The sequence below is a fragment of the Ursus maritimus genome, unplaced genomic scaffold, assembly GCF_017311325.1.
Source record: "Ursus maritimus isolate PB19 unplaced genomic scaffold, ASM1731132v1 scaffold_27, whole genome shotgun sequence".
Taxonomy (NCBI): domain Eukaryota; kingdom Metazoa; phylum Chordata; class Mammalia; order Carnivora; family Ursidae; genus Ursus; species Ursus maritimus.
In genome coordinates, this window is record NW_024425230.1 from 35820212 (window position 1) to 35842516 (window position 22305).

The 22305-nt window shown below is 43.3% G+C and overlaps 1 protein-coding gene across 7 annotated transcripts in view; it reads right to left on the minus strand.

The window, feature by feature from the left end:
• Positions 1-22305, minus strand: part of IQCH (IQ motif containing H) — a 197113-nt gene that overhangs the window by 51596 nt on the left and 123212 nt on the right. For all 7 annotated transcript variants that reach the window (XM_008708553.2, XM_040643069.1, XM_040643068.1 and 4 more), the window contains 2 exons: positions 8134-8254; positions 4146-4432 (listed from right to left, as the gene is read on the minus strand). In XM_008708553.2, the coding sequence (XP_008706775.2) occupies positions 4146-4432; positions 8134-8254 (408 nt within the window). The remainder of the gene's footprint in view (positions 1-4145; positions 4433-8133; positions 8255-22305) is intronic.

Here is a 22305-nt window from a genome sequence, read left to right on the forward strand (position 1 = left end):
AACTAGATTCGATGATTTGAAACTTCAGTAATGGAAAAGAGCTTTACAAATAAAACACAAATGACAGGGTTCTGTGTCCAAGTACAGGAGGTACATGGATGGGCCACAGATGTGGCAGGTGATGACAGCAGGATTGGTTGGGAGGTTGGTACATTGAACAAACAAGTAAATTGAGCGAAGAAGCAAACATATTGAGGGTAAAGAGACTCAGGTTTCTCACTGTTGGAGAAAGTACTTATAAGTGTGGTGAAGGGGAGGTCTAGAAAGAGTCCTGAAGTGTTAGATTGGCATTACAGATATTGGCAGAAATGCATGGTTTTAAAATTTATACACTGATAGATATAGGAATAGTTATAGATGCATTCATTTGTGTGTGTGTGTATCTCTGTGTGTATGGTACATATACAATACATGTACTTCTGAGCTCTGTCCACTGAGAGCAACCAGAAGCAGTGACAGTCCAGTAGCAATGACAGTACTAAGCCCAGATCTTAATACCATCTTCCACTAAAAGGACCCAGGGCTCTTGGGTTGATTCTAGGTCCGCAGCAGGGAAAATGTAAGATGAACCTGGAATATCTCTTTGTGATAGAAAGTAAGACAGTGCTCAAAGAATGATGGGGACATGTCAAAAGGACACAAGAGTCACCCTGAAGTTCTCCCAGTAGTCAAATCTGGGACAATTTGGGCATCAAAGTGATGAAAACATCAAAATACAACTGAAGAAAATAGAAACTCACACATTCAAACTAGTATAAACACATGTATGGACACATACATAAATGAAAGATGGCGAAAGAAAAACTCTTGCTTGCAATAGATTGCCAATTAATAAATGTAGAAAGCATGATAGAAATAGAAAGTTACCACTATGACAGTGATGGCAGACTCAGGACAAAGCTGGCAATGGTTGCTAAGTTTCGTGGGTGGAAATTTGATGAGGAATAAAATATTGATGTACTCTTGGAACACCTTTCTACAAAATATTACTAATCAATGACAAAGGAAAAGTAACGATTTTATGGCGGAGAAACATGGCTGGAAAAAAGGAGGAAAAGTCACAAGTGGCACTCTGGAAGAGCGTATTTGTAACTCGTATAACGACCAAAGGGTTAGAGTTGCTTATGTACCAAGAGCTTCCACAAACCAACATTTGTATTATAGTCCAATTTAAGTGGAGTAAAAGATACGATAAGGGAATTAAGACAAAATATATAAAGAGGCAACAAATGAGATGTGCATCATCACTAAAAATCAAAGAAATACTGAGGAAAACAAGATAACATTTTTCCCCCTATTAGACTGGCAAAAATGAGACGATAATATGCCAGTCTCTTCATTGATACCACTAAGCATGCCAACTAGGAAAGAAATTAAGGTGCCTTCTGAAGTGATGTTACTTGCAAAATGGCTAGAGTATGCCAGTGATTTTGAAAAAAAAATTTTCATTATATATATACGTTACACTTATTATAAATAAAAATTTAATATATTTCTATTTATACTTTTTAATTTATACTTTTATTATATATATAATTATATCATTTTATATGTATTTTTGTATATTATTGTATTTTATTATATATACCCATCTACACACAGATAGAGCTAATCTACTTCCCTTGCCAATGTAAAAACCCCCTTTGGTGTGCTCACTGTGCACTTCCTCTAATGTTGTTCTATTGAAAATTGTAACACAGATGACCATATATTCAAGTATTAACAGGAAGGGACAAGGAGAGGTCATAATATGATAAAATCACAGAATCATGGTTTACTATTTATCTCATTCATCAACTGATGCCTGAATTCATTTTCTAAAAGCTTGGCACACATCTAGTATCTGCTAGAATACCTCTATCCATCCTTCCTTCCTTCCTTCCTTCCTTCCTTCCTTCCTTCCTTCCTTCCTTCCTTCCACACATGCTTACTGAACACCTACTTTGGGCCAGGGCAGAAATAGTGCTGAGAATTGAGTGGGGAGCAAAAAGAGACATCGTACATCTCCTTGGAGAGCTTACAATCTACAGAGGGAGGCAGCTGTAATCACATAATCATATAAATAAGTTTAAAATTGTAACTAAGATAAAGTGGTGGGAGGGAGAGGTACCCGGTGACAAAGAACAGGGAAACTAGACTTTGTCAGAGAGGTCAGGGAAAGCTTCCCTAAGAAAGTGTGGCTCAAGCTGAAGAATGATGGATGGGAAGGGGGTTAACTAGGTGAAAAAGAAGAGGCAAGAGCATTTTAGGCAGAGGGGCAGCACATGTAAAGGCCCCGTGGCAGGAAGTAGTATGATGAGTAAGGGGGACTGAGAGAGGCCAGTGTGGTTGGAAGAGAGAAAAAGAGGCGAGTTAGGTGAGAAAAGTCTGTCAGGGCACATGGGACCAGCCAAGGTAAGGGTGGGACCTTAATCCCTGAAGCCCAGCAGGGTAGTAAGACCAGAGATGGGAGCAGCTCTGTGTTTTAAGATCCCTCTCCCTGCCATGCAATTTTCCCCATACCAAACTTGAATAAGTAGAAACCACAAGTCAACAGTCCCCATAGTTCCATCCTCCTACCGCCCCAGTGATCACAGATTGAATCCTCCTTCCTCATGACAAATGTTTGGGGAGGGAAGCCTCCCCTGCTTCCCTGCCACCCAGCTCTTTCACCAGAGGGCATTGTTTCTATCCTCCCTCTACCCCAGGGAGATTTCTGGATCCCCTTCAGTTCGTTCTTTCACTCTCAGTGTGTGGGCCTGAGAAAGGAATGCAGAACCGATCGAGGGTCCAGGAAGGCAAATGGAAAATGATTATTGAGCAAGCTGAAAGCTGCCCAAAACATAAACTCTCACTTTGAAACCATCATCTGACTGAAATGGAGAATCATAAAACTGAGAATAATGGATATAAGATAACTAAACTACATTTACAATGTTGGATGGCCAGAGGATATCGGGAGAGCGAGGGCAGAGGCCATTTCACACTGTCGGTGGAGGTCTGGTCACCCAGCACTTACAGAGGTAGAACTAAATGTTTTTAAAACTGAGTCCTGTGAAGTCGTACTGAATCTAAACATTATAATTTTGGTGGGGGCGGTGAGAAGCAAAGCAAAAAAGGCTAAAGTTACCTAAACCATTATATGTCAGAGCCACACATGTGCATATGAAAAATCTTACAGATGACATATTGAATAAATAAAAGCATGTTACATAATAACAATAATATATAGTATGTTATGATCTATAAAAAGTTTTAAAACATGCAAAATGAAACTATCATTTATGGAATCCTCCATGCGTTATCAAAGCGTAAAGATATGGAAAGGAATCAGAGCCCCAGTCATAAGCCGGTGGCTGCCTCGGGGAGGAGGAAGGGCCCCATTACGAGGATTGGCAAGGAGCGTGCAGGACTGTAGGTGGTATTGGCACCGCTTTCTTTCTTTCTTTCTTTCTTTTTTTTTTTTAAAGATTTTATTTATTTATTTGACAGAGATAGAGACAGCCAGCGAGAGAGGGAACACAAGCAGGGGGAGTGGGAGAGGAAGAAGCAGGCTCACAGCAGAAGAGCCTGATGTGGGGCTCGATCCCATAACGCTGGGATCACGCCCTGAGCCGAAGGCAGACGCTTAACCGCTGTGCCACCCAGGTGCCCCGCTTTATTTCTTAAACTGAGTGGGGGCACGTGATGTTTATTACATGATTATTATGGCCTTTTTATATTGATGAAATATGTCCGTCCCAATACATTTTTTAGAAGAGAAAACGGACAACCTAAGTTGCTGTGAACTACTGATAAGAAAAGGAACGGAAACAAGGACTCGCTTAACGCCTTTCTAGTGACCTACGTTCTATTTAAGCACAAGTTTTAGACGAGTTCAATCCCTGGATGGCATAAAATAGTCTCATGATAAGACACGGGCAGAACACTAATGGGCAGATTTGAGGCCCATCAATAGAGCTGTGTGGGATGAGTTGCAGTCACTGAAACTCCAGCAGTACCTGAACGAGAAGATCCTGGGCACAGACCCTATAAATGCTGAATTTACAGAGCCCACTCCTCCGAGGAGCACTGCCTCTGAGCAACTCCCTGATACTCCCTGTTGTATAGGAGCAGACAGTATGGAGTCTTCACCTATTTTAGTATTTCACACGGCATCAACTTACCTGCTGTTCCATGGTGGTTGGATCAATAAATGTCACCAGGTCTATAGAAAAGTAACCAACCACATTTCTCTTTTTACAAGCGTTTCCGATTTTGAGGCACAAAGAACTGAGAACTTGGGGATCCACTGAGGTCTGAGGCATGGTGGTACCAGTAGAAATGAAGGGGCCTTCTGCATGGAGCTGGTCCCCCGTGGACAGCACTCTCATTTCTCCACTGGGCTCGATCAGCATGTCCACCGTCAGGTTGGTGACACTTTCTGCAGGTGGGTACGCTTCCATCGTGCCTCCTGGTGGGAAAAGCATGGAGTAGGTGAAAAGGCGTGCTTACGTGATTGTGTCCACTTAGCACAGGAGGAAAGAGCCCAGGCTTTGGCAGAAGGACGTGGGCTCAGATCCTGCAGCCGCCATGTCTTGTGAGACTTTGGGCAAGTAGTTTCAATTCTCTGAACTTCCTCTTTTGTCATCTATAAAATGGTCATGATAGAACCTACCTCACCAGATTGTTGTGATCTTAGAGATACTGTATCCATAGTATTTATCCCAGTACTTGGCATATACTAGGACTCAATGAATGTCAGTTTTCATTCACCATAAAGATGCCATAAGGTCATCAAGGCTGTGCCTATTCATAACAGAGACAATGGACCTAAGGACTATAGGCAAATCCCTCAGGGGGAATGAACTACCCGTCGTCTGCGTTTATACCTTGAGGACAAGTGCTCTTTCTGTTCAACCTCACCGATTTTTGAAGTTTTGACAGGTTAGGACTTTTATCAGGAACAAGAGAACACTATTATGTCAAAGGATTCCTACACAATGCCACTTGTCAAACATTTTTTAAAATATAGTGCGCAGGAGATGCTGCCATTCTTGAAGAAGGGTCCCTACTGATAATGAGAACTTTATAATTTGTCACACTTTACCTTTTGCTCTGAATAACGGAAATCTTGGAGGCCAACCTGACGCTCAGCCACAGCAACGCCAGGAGCCCTGGCTAATTTTGTGAGTTAGCTTAGTGACGTCTGCAAAATTTACACGGCCCGGATACTTTGTTGTTAGGCCTAACATAAATCTTCCTGTATATATACCTTTTATAGAAAAAGTATTTCAGCATTATTTATAAAGAATAAAATAGCATAACTTAAAAGTAAAAACAACAAAGTGTTCCCTAGACAGGGTGGCCTCTGGAGCCCGAGAGTATTAAGATAAACTTGGTGCATATTTCACAAATTTGCTAGGACGTGACCACTGCCCACAGGCTTTGAACAGCCTATATGGTTAGATTCTGAGATTTTTAGCAATTCTCAAAGGCAGCCATCTGTTACTGTATATAAAAGGCACTTTCCTTAAGTGTCTATAAGTTTGTTTGGAGCCGGCCCTAAGGAAAGCTGAGTATCAGAAGGAAAACTGATTTATCTATTTAGTTAGTAGGAGATGCGCTTTTCTTTAAATGGGGCCTAGTAGTGTGTGCTGCACCGAGACACAAGTTGTTGGGGAACTAGCAAGGTGAATGCAACAAAATCCACAAAAACAAACACAAATACCGATTGCACCTCTCCGAGTGAATTAACTTTGTGGCTTTATCTGTCACCTAGATTTTGAAGGATTGTGCCTCAGTGGAAGCGCATTATCCTCTATACTTACAAGATTACTTGAGGTTTTTTGGGGTTTGTTTTGTTTTGTTTTTGTTTTTTTACTTCAAAGTAGCTTATTTGTACTGTTTTCTCAGCATTATGACCATGGTTTTTTTCGCTGTTAACTTTTTTTCCTTTCAAAGCAATTAATTCCTCTTTTTAAAAAGTATATTGCTTTTGATGATAGTCCTGTGACAAGGCAGAAATTGCACCTGTAGCACGTTTTGTGGCCATAAGCACGATTGAGAGAGCAGAAGGGAAACAAAACAGGCAAGAGTGCAAGGTGGTGAGAGATGTGGCACGAGAGTTGGGAAACCAGGAGGGACGGCCTGGCTTGGTCAGTGAGCATTTATGCAGGGCCTGCTGAATGCACTGGGCTTAGAGCCAGGCAGAGGTTTGGAAACACATGACTTCCTGGAACTGGGTTTTTGAGACATGTTAAAATTGTAGGGTCTAACTGTGTTCCCATTCACCACATACTTGTGTGGTTTTGCCCTAGTGACTTCCTAGCTTTGAGCCCGTCTCTCTGTCTGTAAAATTGGCTTAATAAAGCTTGTTCTGCTCCCCATAGTTACCGTGTTTACAACATGGCTGAAAGAAAGGAAGCAAGGGTAGAGATGAACGAGGTCGAAGCACAGCCTAGACCTGAGGTTATATAGCTAAGGTGAGACAGTGGCTGGGAAAACCCTTTCTCAGCTACAAAGCTCCCACGACAATAACGAGATTAGAGGACAGTTTGCAGGCTGACCTTAGAAGATTTGGAAACTCCTGAGTCCTGTCCTAGATGCACCTAGAAATCTTCAGGGTCACCCTGTCCTAACAAAAGGAATCCCTTATTGACCACTTTTGTTGTAGGTACCTTATTTTCTCCCATTTATGCATCTGGGGCTGACGCTTAGTTTTACTTTTCTGTCAGTGGGTGCGCATGAAAATTTGGAAAATCACAGAACTTTAGATTTGAGAGCACTTTGGAGATCATGCATCATCTCCCCTTCTCCCCGCACCAGCAAAGAACCCCTTTTTGCATCATGCTTATAAGCTGACCATCCAACCACTAGCTTGACTAATTCATTCACAGGGTGTTCGCTACTCCCTCCCACTCCACATGCCCACCCGTGCATTCCAACAAGCCACGCATCTGTCCTTTCTGGTGCTCTCTCATACACTGAGTTAGGATGTGTTCCTTGATAAATATACCCGCTGGATCCCACCAGGACTCCTGGAACAACATAGAGGTAGGCTCTTATTGGCTCTGCTATGTATTCACGGGGTGATTTGGGGCGAGTTACTTAGTCTTTTGTACCTCTGTTTCCCCTTCTGTAAAACCAGGGTGATAATGGTACCCGCCTGATAGGATTGTTGGGGGGATCAAATAAATTAATGTGCATATGCCTAGCATAGTGTCTGGCACGTGATAAACACTTCCTGGTGCTCATGATGTCATCTCCACTGTGCTGGGATCAGTGTTGTGTGGTTGCTGCTGCTCTTATCTGACGTCTTGTTATGATATTATCATATATTAATGTTAATATAAGCACTTTTATTATCACCTGACAGTGGTGAATTGAGTGTAAAGATATCTTCTGTGGCCAGTTATACCAGTCTCCTCATGTCCTTCCTGTGGGTAAGCAGGTAGGAATATCTGCCTTATGCTGTAACCTCCTAGGAGTGAGGGGCCTTGCGTGGGCATATGGTCCCCACAGGGAGGGACCTCTGCAACTGGGGACAAGTATCACTCGCTCCATTCAGCTCCTCGTCCATAGATCTCCTTGTGTCCTTAGATGATAAGGGTGGGTCAGGGGGATGAAAGGACAGCGGAAGATCTTTACTAAGAAATTCTGCCATCAGAACGGGAGGTGAGACCATTTCTGCTGTCTCAAAAAAAGGGAAGGGGAAACTAACACATATTAAATACCCATGTAGAGGTTGCGTGGTAGAAATTTTCACATCTGTACTGCGTCGAATCATCCCAGCAACCCTGTGAAGTAGCTAAGGGAGGACACTGGGCCTCTGAGAGTTTCAGAACCTTGTTCAAGGTCAGGGATGAGTTCCATAACCAGGTCATCCGATTCCAAAGCCTACCTGTCAGGACAAGTCTGAGGTGCAAATGCAGGGTCGAATCTTGAGCTATGCCTGCCACGCTTGGTGTGCTCAGCTCCTATTTCCATAAGAGGCTGAGTGCAAGTTAAATATTGAGACAAAGTTGGAAAGAGGGAAAAAAGTCTGCTCGTAGGAGCACTTACTAAACCAACACAAGAGAGGCAAGGTATTTAAATCGGTGCGAGGTTGACCCAAAACTGGAATTCAAGGTTGTGTAGACCAATCCTCAGTAGAAGCTTTACAGTCTTATTTACCTTGACTGAGAAATGTTTGGAGGAATTTCCTCCACGTCGGGAACCGTTTCTCATTGACTGGCTGTGCGTGCTGTGCTAAAATGCCCGCCAGCTCCTCGGAGATCTTCACCAAAGCTGGCTCCTGCAGAAACAAATTAAATAGAACCACAAGCAATTTTACTACAGAAATGAAAACTGCTTGTGGAGTGATTAAAAACCAGGCCTCCAACAGGCAAAAAAAATGTGGTTACTGTTTACCCAGAGTCAGAAAGCCATTTTGAAATTTTTCTCTAATTTTCCAGGCATTTCAGTTTTCATATTTCAAAGTGATTTGGCCCCTCAATATTGCTGCTAGTCGTGCCTATTGTCTCCAAAGGGCAGCCTTCTGTCTGGACATCAGGAAATCCGGCTGCAGACCCGCTGCAGCTCACCAGCTGAGTGTCCTTGGGCAGTGAGCCTCTTCCCCCCGGGCCTCAGTTTCCCTTTATTGTAAGATGGGGGTTAGTTACCTTGTCCCTAAGATCCTTTAGCCCCAAACGTTTTTTATTCTATGACCCTAACAGGGCTGACCCTGGGAGAAACTACGGAGTTGAAAGGGTCTTTCTTTGGCACCTCCATCTCTTGAGCTGTGTCCTTTCGCCCTTGTTGGGGGGCCTCCACATCCTAGAGCCATGGGATCAAAGCCTTAAACTTCAGGCTGATGCTACAAAGGTGGGATTATAGGTGGGAGCAGGTTGGAAGAGTACGGTGGGGAGGGGGGCTGGCATTCCCCACTAGGTCACAGCCTCAGCTGACTAGACCCGAGACAAGGCCCCTTACCATCATTAATCAACCCAAACCTCGAGTCCCTTGTCAAAATGAAAATAGCTGGAAATCCCCTAAAGAATAAAACGCCTGACTTTTTGATATCAAAAGCCTCCAGTTGCCAGGGCCATGTTGTTTTGTTTTGCTTGGTTTTTGGATAGTCTTAGTAGACGCTTTAAAAATTTTCAAATAGAAGCCAACTCTTTAGATTTTATTTCTGGCAGAAGTAGGACAGGGCACTAGATATAAAACCATTTGATGGGCAGTATTCATATTCAAAATATGGGGCACTGATAAGAAAAACTTGGGCTTGCTTTGGGTTGCTAGGGACCCTCTGGATCCATATGTGAGTGCTCAGTAGTTTGGAAGAATTGGAAAAGAAGCTACCGCTTTGGTGAGTGGGGTTGAGAGGAATCTTAGAAATCATCTGTATACTCATTTATTTCCAGCTTCCCTGACATTAAAAAAGTGACTGTCCCGTCGCCCCGCTCCCCACCCCCAGCTCCTCGGGATACCTGTTTCATTCTGGGTCCAGTGCCCTCTGAAAATCTATAATAGAAGACATATATCTGAGAATATACTCTAGGCGGGTCCAAATAATCTGAATAATTTCTGAAATATCCAGAAAATCCTGGTGGGAGAGTCTCATTAGTTAGCTTAGTAAGTGCTTGACTACAAAACAAAAATGCCAGTGAGAAAGGGAGAGTGCCTGGCCAGCAAGTTCAGGATGAATCACTGTGCAGGGCCTGGAGGTCTGTTCAGAAGGGTTGGGGAAGCTGGCTCAGGCCGCCAGCCTTTGCCTTGGGAGGTGGAGGCAGGGAAATTGCTGTCAAAGCAGGGGGCCGTTTGCCTTCCCTATTCTGCACCATGTACACGTTTCCTCTGCTTTTTACTGGACATCGCCTCAGGTCTCCATATCATAAACAAGCATACACAACTCGGAGTTCCAACAACCTGGACACCCTCGTTGCTCCTTCTTAGAACACCGTCCTCCAAACCCACCTTTCTTTTTGTTTGATACTTTTTTCCATTAAAAGCATTCTACTCTATTGAAGAAGACCAATTATCAGTGATTCATGAGGTGCCCCAAGCTGGGACGCCCGAGCATGGCTGTCGATTCCCACCCTACTCAGGAAAGCCCAGTGTCAAGGTGGGAAGCCTTGCAGGCCAGGCCATCCCCCACAACAGTGGAGACTTCTTTTCTGTTCCCCCGTGATTAAAGGGTCTTCTTTCCTGCCGTGCTTCTGAAAAGTGTTAAAACATCTGCACCGTCATCTGCCATGTGGCTATTCATATCAAGACAGTCTAAATGAAATAATTCATTTACTCATGCATATATCAATCAATTACAGGTATGAGGAGTATCAAAATCACAGAGACAGACATTATAGTGATGGCCGTTCGGGACTGGGGGCAGGGGGAATGGGGAGTTGGTGTTGCATGGGTACAGAGATCCAGTTTTACAAGATGGAAAGAGCTAGGGAGATGGATGGTGGCAATGGCTGCCCAGTGTTATGAACATATGTCCAGTGTTATGAACACCACTGGGCTGTACGCTTAAAAATGTTAAGATGGTAAATTTTATGTTATATGTATTTACCACAATAGAAGCAATCGGAGGAAAATGACAAAATGTCAGGCCTTCCTTTTAAGGAGCTGAGCTAGGGGAAAAGAGTGTCTGTGTGTTTTAGGGGGTGGAGATGGAGTGGAGTCAGTGAGGGAACAGGTGGAAACCTTGCTACCTAAATCTTGAAACTAGATCTCGATCAACTTGAGGATCAAGCTGGGACTCCCCAGACAATGCGTGAAGAGGGGCCACTGTGACTCCACCTGCGATTCCTAATGTGGCCTCACCTCTCTCGTCTGCAGCTCCCAGCCTCGCCCCAACCTCCCCTGGCTCAGTCTCTTTCCTCAGCCTGCCTTCCTCCACTTCCTCCCCTGGCTGCCTCCTCCCCATCCTGAGTTAGTCCCAGTCCAGCCTCTCCCAGGAAGCCTTTTCTGTCACCAGCTGGGTATCCTTTCTCTGTGCTCTCCAGCTCCGCGGGGGCTCCCTCCTGGTGGGGTCAGTGGCTTTGAGGTCATTTGCCCTCGTGCTCTGCACGGGGAACTGAATGTGGAATGAGTCATGACAGTAGTAAACACAGACCCAGCCCTGAACAGCTGAAGTTCCAGAATAAGGGAGGATGTGAAACCACTCAACAGGCCTCCCTCCTTGCTGCCTAGGAACCACCTGGGGGGATGACCACTTAAGAACCACCAATGCTTCCTGGGTGGATTTTATGGGATTCCCTGCCTCTGAGGGGCATTGGGAAGATAAATGAGGTGACATTTATGAAGTGTCACCTCAGACGCAACATGCTCTGTGAGGGCCAATAATTAACTCGTAGGGCTGAGGCTCGTGTGAGGCGTCTGGACACGGTGCCAAGCGGCCGCCGCTGCCTCTGCTTACACAGCCAGCCGTCGCGCCCGACCGTGCCGGATCCGCAGCATTTATGCTGTGCACAAAGCCACAGCAAGGGGGTACATTTCCTAGAGGAAAGTCTGCTGCAGGAATCTGGAGGATGAATCGTGTCCCATCATGAGAAGTACACAGCTGAAGGCACTGGCGGGGTGGTGTTCGCTAGGGGGTGCTGGGGCACACCGAGGCAGCTTGGGGCCATGGTTAACTCTCTAAGAAAAAGATACGGGTTGGAATAAGGGGGAGGTGTTAACTATTCCATGAATTTATTTTGAAAGCGTCTGATGGGAAATAGGCGGCTTATACTAAGAACGGCCTTAGTACCAATGAAAAGAGAACTGTCGCCCCACCCCTACCACACGGATCCAAACCATGCAAGTGCAGCAGGATCTGCGGCTCATAGATTCACGGAAAGGCAGCAAACTGACATTCCATGTAAGAGCTCTGTTTTGTCTCCGCCAGCCCCATCAACAACCCTCCACAGCCCAGTTTCTGCTGGGGACTCGGAAGCTGCCTGTGCATGGGTGGGTGAGGCCGGAGCTCAGAGCCGGGTGCAGAGGAGTCCATGACCGCTGTGGCGAGGCAACCAAGGAGCACCACCCTCTTCTGGGGAGCAACATGGGCTCAATGGCCACAAAGGGCCGTCTGATGTCAGATGCCAGTTCTCAGTGTCAGAATAGTTTCTGCTCTCTAGCGATGATCATTTTGCATAGTTCAAACGCAGTTACCACACCGTTAAGGGCAGATGCTGGTAAGGGGAGATCTGTAGTGAATTCAGGCTTATTCCCTTCAAAATGAACCCGAGGACACCCAGGCGCCTGCGTGCTCCCACGTGCATAACCACACCAGACAGACCCCCAGGTTCGTGGGAAAGTAAAATACTCTCCTTTATCAGAGTAGGCTCACATTCATGAGCTCTCTCGGTCCCTACAGTGGCGCTTTGAGGTAGGCCTGCGCGGTATCGTGTCCCCTGCTTTACAAATGGGAGGCAGACGCTCCTAGAATGAAGAGGCTTGTTGCTTTGTCAGATTCTGTTACTGGATGATTTTTAACACGGGGCTAAAGACAGAAAAATGTGGGAGGTCGTGGGAATGAGTGCTAGCTTGCTTTCTTTGCCCTTTTCACCCTCCCAAAGTGTGTCTGTATAGGACTATATGTGTGTGTGTGTATTTATACTTATACATAAAATGTCTGTTGTAAGTCCGCAATGGGGGGCGGACATCTCCTCTATCCTACAAGCTTGTGAAGTGAGTAGTTAGAAGGTTTCACCTCAGTGAGTCACATCAAGGTGGTAGACTACCAGTCAGTGGTTCAGAGGTCCCATCACCCTCGCGGAGTAAATCGTTTAGAGCTAACAACTCTGGGGGTGTGGGAAGGAAAGTATGTACCTTGTGGATGATAAACAGACGTTAGAAAAATTCACTTTCCTTTTTGGAAAAAAATTCAGAATTCCAGATGTTTCTTCCATCATGATTGCACTGGCTCTGCCAGCACACCTTAGCTGCTGGCCTTTGTGGAGCTGAGGGTTCTAGAGCAGTTCCCATCCGGGAGAAACTCCGGCCCCATCTTTGCCATTGCACGGGCTTTCTCCAGTACCCACATGTACCCCCAGAGTGCACTGACAATAGTCATGACCTTGGAAGGTTCCAAGATACCTGCAGAGCGTAGGGCCCAGGGCCTCCCTCCGCCCAACCAAGGCATCCTAGAGAGTCTTGTCTATCAAGCATGGACCTTGCCTCTCAGCCCACTCTCTTTTTCTATCAAGAAAGTGTAAATTTGAAGGGAGAGATATTTGACTGAAGGAAATTCACGATCTCTCAGGGGAAGCCGCTAGCATATCCAATTTAATGCTGCCCTCAATGACTAAAGCTGCTTCAAACTCCAGAGAGTTACCTTTCCCAGGTAAAGTCTGTGTGTGTGTGTGTGTGTGTGTGTGTGTGTGTGTGTGTGTGTGTGTGTTGGGGAGGATGGGAGGGGAGAAAGAAGGAATACAAATTAGAATGCTCTAAATATCAATCCCACCAAAACTCACTTTACTTTAGAAGTTTCTTTGCTAGATCTGCAGTGATGGATTAAGGAAAATAACTTCTTAGCTAATCACCTCCAGTCTCACATCACATATTGGTGGTGTTCAAAAGAAAAACCAAGGGAACTAGCTAGATTGTTCTGCTTTATGAAGATTTCTGATATCCCTAAATGCAGGAATGGAGGGTGGCATACGGTCAGAAGGGCAGGACAATGACCTAAAAAACTAAGCAAGACTGTCAGTGTTGAAAGGGGCCATATGGATCGTCTAAGTCAAATGCCTCATGTCACAGAAGAGGGGCTGGAACTCCCGCAATCACGCAGTGAGATTGCAGGAGCTCTCTGGCTGCCTCAGACTCCTGGGTGAGTCTTTTTCACCAGCCTTGCAGCCTCCTTCAGAGGGTAAAGTGTGGGCACCATCAAAGGTGCTCAGGATTTGAATTGGCCGGTGGCACAAAGATGGAGAGAAGGGAGGGATTCCAAATTTGAGGGCGAATTTAGAAAGGTTGCTTTGCTGTGCACAGGATGCATTTACCGCTGTAGTCATTTTTTAGGTAAAATAATAGCTCTCACTTACTGAAAGCTTACCATGTGGCAGGCCTGTGCCAGAGATCTTTTATATTTATTATCTCAAAGCCAGTCTCGGAGTAGATATTATCATTCCCATTTCATGTCACACAGCCATGAAGTAGCAAACTGGGATTCAAATCCGGTTGCTACCAGTATGCCATAATGCAATGGGATCTGTTTCTGTAACTACTATCAGCGGGCATAAATGGTCAGTCTGGGTCAGATTAGATCATCCACATGTGATGTAAGGCTGTGCTGTCAAATTGATGAAAAAGTGGTAGAGTGGACATCTGTTGTTGGCCGCCCAGCGTCTTTGTCCCCTGGTTCAGGGTAACGATGTCCCAAACTCCCTGTCAGGAGCAGCCCCTCCCTCATTCTTAGCTGTACAAGTTGATTGAGAGTGGCTCACCCTCAACTACAATGTTCTAGCTTCCTATTGTCTTGATCAAGGACATCTCCAGGAGCTACTGGCAGCCATCTTGCCACCCCGCGGACAGCCAGCCTTAGAATGGAGCAGACATTATGGGCAAGGAGGAGGAGAGATGGAGAGTCACCGGGTCCTTCGTGGTATTGAGCCACTGGGTTAAGCGTTGTCCAAAGTCAGTCTAATCCTTGGATTTTTCAGGGAGCTGAGATAGTCAAGCCATTCTGAGTCGGATTTTCTGTTACTTGAAGTTTAAACATTTTAAGCGGATACAAACGGGCAGGCCCAACGGTGTGCCCACCGTCCGTGCTGGACGCTTTCAGCCAGCAAACGTTCTGATCGTCGGTGCGTTGGTTACTCTCATTCTGCAATCAGTAGTGAAGTTTCCACTCATTTCTCTCCATTAAGATCATTAGGAGCAGTCCCTCTTTAGAGTGCGAAAATATGCTGAGAAGATGAAGGAAAAATGAAAATGTCTTCAGCAAGCCATAAACTACTTCCCACACCTACTTAAAGTTTAAGGACTGCTTTAATACTCCATGTTTAATTGTTAATTGAGAATTTAAAAATCAAAAATGCCAACTTTGCCTTCGATGAGATGGAAAATTATGCTGCTGTAGAAGGTAACATAATGTAAAACAGCCAACATTACCAAGGCACACAAATGTTTTTGGTATGTAAAATTGCTTTGTAAAATATTTGCTCCATCTGCTGAAAGCGGCAAAGACAATTTTCCCTTGATAGCTAATGGCCCATTTCGGCTGTGTGGCAAGGGATTCGCTGCGGTGGCGGCTCTCATTAAACAGAATGGTGAAAACGCGGTATATAATTCCATACTTACGTAGCATTATCCACTCGCGGTTTCTCGAGGAGTCTGTCCCTCATTATGTGGGCCTCCACCTTGTACCAACATGCAGGCCTAACAGTTGATTTGACGGGGGAAGCATTTTGTCCAACTGAGGCACATATGTTGTGCCTCCATTCCAAAGCTCAGCACAACTGCTTCACCCCGACCGGAAACGCTAGAGAGGTTCATTCCCTTTCAACTTTCCAGCACTTACACTGCTGTTTCTTTTCCTCCTCCTCACAGGGGGCCGTGGTGTTCTTTCCAGGTTCACTCTGTCGCGCTGCATGCTGGGGGTTTCAGTAGATCAAGACGAAGCGTTTCTTGAAATTCTTAATTGAACTTTGCACACACACGAAAGCAGGAAATTTGCCCTCCCCCCTGCCCGGCCCCCCCAGGGCCCACACTGCTGTCCTAAAAGCCCAACAAACACTGCCCTTGGTTCCTGGTGCACGTGGCAGTCTGTGATCTCTCTCTGTAAAGGAGTTGTTTACACTATGCCCTGAATTACTCCAACATCTGCTAAAGGAACAATTAAAAATAAATAATCCAGGGTGGTTTAAAAAAAGAAGAATATGTTCACGGTTTGGGAATGATATTAAAAAGTAGCTACAGCTGCAAGTGGCAGATTTTTAAAAAATATTTTTAATGTGGGAAAATGGGTTTAAAGGGAATTGTGCGAAATAGGAGTGACATCAAGTAAATACATGAGTGTTTTAAAGATGATGCGTTTTTTTTTACAGCAGAAACCATGCAGTTTCAAAATCAACCGCCAGTGGAAGTGGCCATAATTATTACTGGTAATAGGTCTCTTTCTTACCAGTTAGAGAAATAGCGTTGGTTCGGAAAACTGTATGTGCTAAAAAAGCTCTTTAACTGGAAATTGAAAACAAAAGAAAACACATATGCCCTTTGGACTCTGATTTTTCATTCAAGTGGTAGAGGAGAGGGGTGAATTTGTGGAACGAAATGAGACACTATCAGGAGGGGTTTTATTTTAATTTTATACAAAAGGAACGGGCGAGCAATTTACTTCTCTTAATCAGAATGAAGAGCCGTACCTTCTTTGGTATTTCCACGCGTACGGGTGGACATACTTGAGGCAGTTATGATAGCTGTATGTTTTTATTATTGCGTTCTTTCTACAGACCGTGCTGGTGAAAATACCAGGGTAATAAATCAGTGAATTCCAAAAGTGAGGATTTTTTGTTGGATCTGGTACAATGATAGGAAAGTCCGAGTCTTCTCAAGGGCATCCCTCTCTCACCCGGGGGCACGGAGGACAGACGACCAGAAGCAAATGGCGCAGTCGTAGGCGGAGAGTAAAACTCGTTCTGAATCTGTTCCAAATACCCGTGCCTGCTCTGTGGTTTTCAGCAAAGCAGATATTTCCAAAACAACTCCAAGGGGGACTTCCTGGATGTGAAAACACTAACCAATTCTCGTCTCTCTCATCTTTTGCTTTATTCCTTCCTTCCACGCTGTTATTGCAAAAAACTGGCAGTTAAATTCAATTGATTCAAAATATTCCAGATCCATATGGCCGCCAACCCTGGAGCTGAGGCGGCCATAGCGCCTCACTGCTGTTCTCAAGCATTTGCCTCTCCCCCAGTCCCCAGATGGTGGGAGTAGCATTTAAACCTCCTTTTCTCTGCCTTGTACAATAGACCTTGGCACCATTTCAACTGTTTACTCCGGTAATTAACAGCTCTGATACCACAACAATTACAACTCCTACACTCTCACCACAATAATGCTATGAATTAGTGAGAGCTAATGGCTGGAAGGTAGAGTGTTTCCAGACTGTGAGATCTGTGCATTTTTAGAATAAAATAAAAGGTACAAACAGCACGCTTGCAGTAGACAATGATTACCTAGTAATTAGTTTACACAAAGCTTCCTATTTAATGGCAAAACGCTGTAATTAACGTGTGACAGAAAATCAAAGGGTACTTTGTAAGCATATGAAAAATTAACACTGCAGGCCCATAGCTTTATGTACTGATTAGAAGCATATTAAATCAATAGGACACACAGACCAACAGCTTGTATAGCTGGTTATTATAGGTCCTCGGAAGGGGGACCCAGCTTTCATTTACTTGGGGAGGCAATTTCCCTTCTCCTGTCATCTTCCTCAGGCCCCAGTGAAGTACCTCAAACCCATCCCTGGCAGCTTCGTGAAAATAACCATTGAACTGGAAGAAAACATTCTAAGTCATTCTCAGAGATAAGGAAAAATATGTAAATGATTAAAGCTTTCCAATGATTGTGGTGACGTGCTGCTACACTAATTAGAAAAGACACCAACTGGAACCAGAAAATGAAGCAACTGGGTCTCAAGCTTGTGGTCAGAGTAAGCTCTACTTTATCAGGTCAATGCCTCTTTATTCGACATGTAGAAAATGAAAGTAACTGGAATTGTCTTCTATTTTCAAGTGGTAAGAAACCGGACTGCTGTCAAGGTTTATTCTTTTAAAGGCATTATCTGGTAAATCACTGGGCAGGCACAACTGGGTCAATACTGCGTATCTGCAACAGCCACAATCCTATAGAATGATAATTGATGCACAGAACAATATTCTGGAAGCCTATGTGGGGCTAAAGGACCTTCTGCATCACCAGAGGAAGATTAAATTGTACATAATTGTTCAATGTTACCTGCACTCTAATTGTAATACAATTTTGTGGTAATATTGATAATAACAGGTAGCGTTTCTTGAAGTCTTATTGTATGCTAAGTACATTGCTAGCCAGTTTACAAGGGTGTCTTATTCAATAGCCCACAAGGCAGGTACTAATGTTATCCCTCTTTACAGATAAAAGGTAGAGACTTGGAGAGTGAGAAGTGATTTCCCATGGTTCCCCCTAGTGACCTTGATGTGCCTGGGCTACAGAACCCCGCGGAGCCAGACCACCTCCTGGTTATCCTGAATGTTCAATTATTCAGACTAGTCTATTCCAACACTCATTCAGCTTAAGAGGGGGTTTACTATGTCAACATGTAGCAGGAGACTAAAAAAACACAAACAAAATATGTGGTTGCTTATCCAAGAAACAAGGTTTGAAATGCCCACCATATTTTTATTGCTACATTTGATCCTGAAGTTTGGCTACTCTGAGCTTTGTGAGAATTTATTTATAGGTTTACTGAAATGAAACTGTATTAAGTTGAGGAAGGCACTGAAAGTTTGTCACCTCCATGAACAATCAAAGGGTGATATCTAAAACTCTCATCACCCAAGATACGCATACGGGTATGTGAGACAGTTGGGTTGCAAAAAGCAGGATCCTAGGTGCTCCCCAGCAGGGGTCCGGCTTCTCTGCAGCTCTCTAGTGTGCCCTCCTACCATATCTCCTCCCTGCTGCCTTTGGGGGAAATGCCAGCACAAAGGCTACTGTGTTCAGGAATGTTTGTGTTTCCCACACCTCTGTAGAAAGTAGAAAACCTGTCCCTTGGGGCAGCGGGTCACAATGGCAGGGACCTGGGGGAAAACACTGCTCTGGGATTTTCAAACAAGGGGTCTTTTCTAAATGGCCTCATCTCAATGTGGCAAGAACACTGGGCCAGGGGAGTGGATGTGGGTTCCAGGTTAGACACCTTCGTTTATTAGCTACATGAACTTGGGCAAGTCACTTAACTACCTAAAGCATCAGTTTCTCCATCTGTAAACAGAATACAATACTTATCAACGTGGTGTGGAGGCAAATGGGTAGAAACCTCAGGGTTTTAATGAGATTGAATGAAACAGTTCCTGTAAAGTGCTGAAAGGCTTGGCACCCCCAGCTATTCTACAATGCTAATTATTATTGTTGTTGTTATTATTATTATTGAGAAATACAGGGAAACGTCAAGACGGTAACAGTGTATATTCATATAAGAAAATGCCTCATCTCATGTGTAGGCCCGTATACTGGCAGTTACTAAATACATAAAGATAATCTAAGAAGTCAAAATCTTAATATATAAAAATTAACAAACATAAAAAACAAATAATTATTCATATGGAGTTTAATCACTACGGAAAATGATTACCCTAGATTTTTTCGTCATCTAGAAAACCTAGATTTTCTCTTAATACCAAGATATTGTGTTTTTGATATAAGAGACGAATAATAAATACAGACGTGAAAAAAGGATCCCTTGCTAGTAAACAAATAATAGCCATTAGAAGATGCATTTTGGCATCTAAAATAAAAGTGAAAACAGTTCATCACATCCAGTGCTGGTAAGGTGGTGGCAAAACTAGTATGCTCTTCTCTGCTGGCAGCTTTGGAAATTTGTACTACCTTCTTAGAAAGTAATGGGCAATACGTAACAAGAGCCATAAAGCGTTCTGCTCCCGAGTCTTTCTCCAAAGGAAATAATTCAGCAGAAGTAAAAAGAGATGTATACAAAAACCGAAAATAAAAACAAATCTCTACTTCCTCCTTGCTCTTCTTCCCCACTCCAAACATGGAAAATAATCTAAATTTCCAAGTTAGTTGAATGGTTTAAAATGTCAGAATAAATCAGTATGAGGGAATATTATACAGCCACCAATTGTGACAACTACCTGTAAACGCAGACGATGTTTAGGATCTGATGTTTAAATAACGTATATACTATGTTGTAGCTATAAGAAATGTAGTGCACTTGAAAATTAATACACAAAAACGAAAACAACAAAGTTTGGGGAAAATGATTTTGTACTTATTTGGTTAAATAGTTCTTTGATCTTATTACGTTATCATTTAGCTTTTCTAAAAAAATTATGTGGTTGCAGGGTAATGGTTCTTTGGGATCACCTAATATACCTGCTAAATTCCACATAAGCACCAAGCTCAGCCATCCTACAGCAGCTCCTGTGACCCAGAGGCAAGGGCATCTCAAGAGATGGAGGTCTTCGCAATAGAGACATGGAGTTCTAAGGCACTGACTAGGTAGGTGATGGTCCTCCTCTGTAATTTTGTTTGCTGATTTCATTCTACAAGGAAGCAAAACAACTACTGTGGTTTATTTTACTTCTTCTAGGTGTGGATGCCTTGAATTTATATTTTTAATTTTAATATAATTTTTATTTTCATTTTAAGTAGGCTCCACACCCAATGTGGGGCTTGAACTCACAACCCTGAGATCAAGAGTCGCGTGCTCTACCTACTGAGCCAGCCAGGTGCCCCTGTATTTTTAATATTTTTAAATATAGATTGTTTTCCTTGGTGATTCCCAAATTAATTTCAGATGTCTAACAAAGTACACAAAAGTACAAGTAAATATAAAACTGCCTTCGGATGGGTTAAAATAGCGATATTATGTAGTAACATTCAAGAGGCAGTTCAATTTCCTTTTCCTCGTTTCTCGCCTAAGTAAGCCTTCGGCGTCCTGTACTGTCCATCCAGGGAAACAGAGGCCCAAAGAAGGGCTGCACAGGGAAATCCAAAAGTAAACTGGCTTAGCTCTTTACATGGAGAAACTGTTCTAGAAAGACCTATTCTTGCAAAATAGCCTCACCAGTAGCATTTCTGCCACAAAGCCAGTCTCCCAGGAGTGAGGGAGGGAAGATTTACCCTTTACAAAAGGAAAGAAAGAAAGAGAACCACAAGAAGGATTGGCAGCACAGCAAACGTCTGCAGGGTCTCCCTACACGGTCTTGGGTGAGAGCGGCCAGGAAGGCTTTTCCCCTACAAGCATGCCTTCCTTTGTTTAAGCCTTTCTTCCTGCTAAATGAAAAGAAATAACCCCCACTGGGGAGCGGGGTGTTTGGAGTGTGTGCAAGTGTGTGAATTCATTAAACCTTAACAAGCATTGAGTACTTGAGTGAGCGAAGTTTACTGGGACCTGTTGGGGAAGTAGGTTTTGTCAGTTGACAGGATGAAGAGAGAAAGGTTGGTACCAAACCACCATGAAAACAAAATGGGAGTCGTGCTCTGTTGCTGCCGTGGCCCTCATGTAACAGTTATGCTTTTCCTAAAATCACCTACATGTCTATACTGATTTTTTTTTAATGTGACTACAGCTTTTCCAGCGTTCGTTGACTCCACGACTTTATTTCGAGTCTCAATTGCAACCAGTCAAATAACTCTGGCTCTCAATTAGATAAGTAGAAAAAAAAGATGATCTTTGTATTAGATCCTTGAGTCTACACTGCATCATGCCCACATCTCAAACCAATATCTGCATAAGATGCAAGAGGATCTCAAAACAGTTCAAACTCCCATAAACAGCACTGTTTTTAATCTGTTGCCTACAACATACCAATGAGAAAAATCATGGTATCGTGTCATAAACTGCTATGCAAATGATGCTATTTGTAAGTATTAACATAATTTAGTGCTTACAGTCATATTCTCATTTCTAATAATTCTCCCAGAATGGAGTCTTTCTCTGGACTCTTAGCCTGCAGGATAGTCTTTCATCAAGAAGCTGAAATTTTTAATAACCTGCCAGCATATGTTTTGTATGTGCCAGGCTAGGCTTGATGACACAACATCTTCATTATCAAAAGAAACAGGTCTACAAACTGTAATAGGACATTAAAACATGCCTGTGCTCATAAAGTAATGCTTTGATGTCTAAATGCACACCATTTCCATGGTCTTCTGGAACAAAGGATAATTCTAATCCTAAATTCTCAATAGCTGCACTCAATGGATACAGCAGTTCACTTCTACTCTGAATACAATTTCACTTTGAAGGCAAAAAAATGTCAATAGTCTCCTACCAAAAAAAAAAAAAAAGCTCTTTGGAACCACTTTACTTTTTATTTTTATTTTTGACTTCTAACTACATCCTGGCTAAGCACAGTCCCTCACAATATTAAAAAGATTTCTGAATAATTATTTTTTCCTTGTTAAGTTAAAAAAATGATGTAGATAATTAATTATTCAAGAGTTTCACATTTAATAATATTAACACTAACACCAAATGTATTTGGTGACAATTTTAAATGGTGTAGTTTAAAGTAATTGAAATTAAATAACGTGTAGTCAGGCTTTTAAGTGCGATTCAGCCACATGTCATTATTCTAACCATTTTTTAAACTTAGAGTCAAACATTTTAAATTTATCATAGTCTAGTGTCAGGGAATTCTT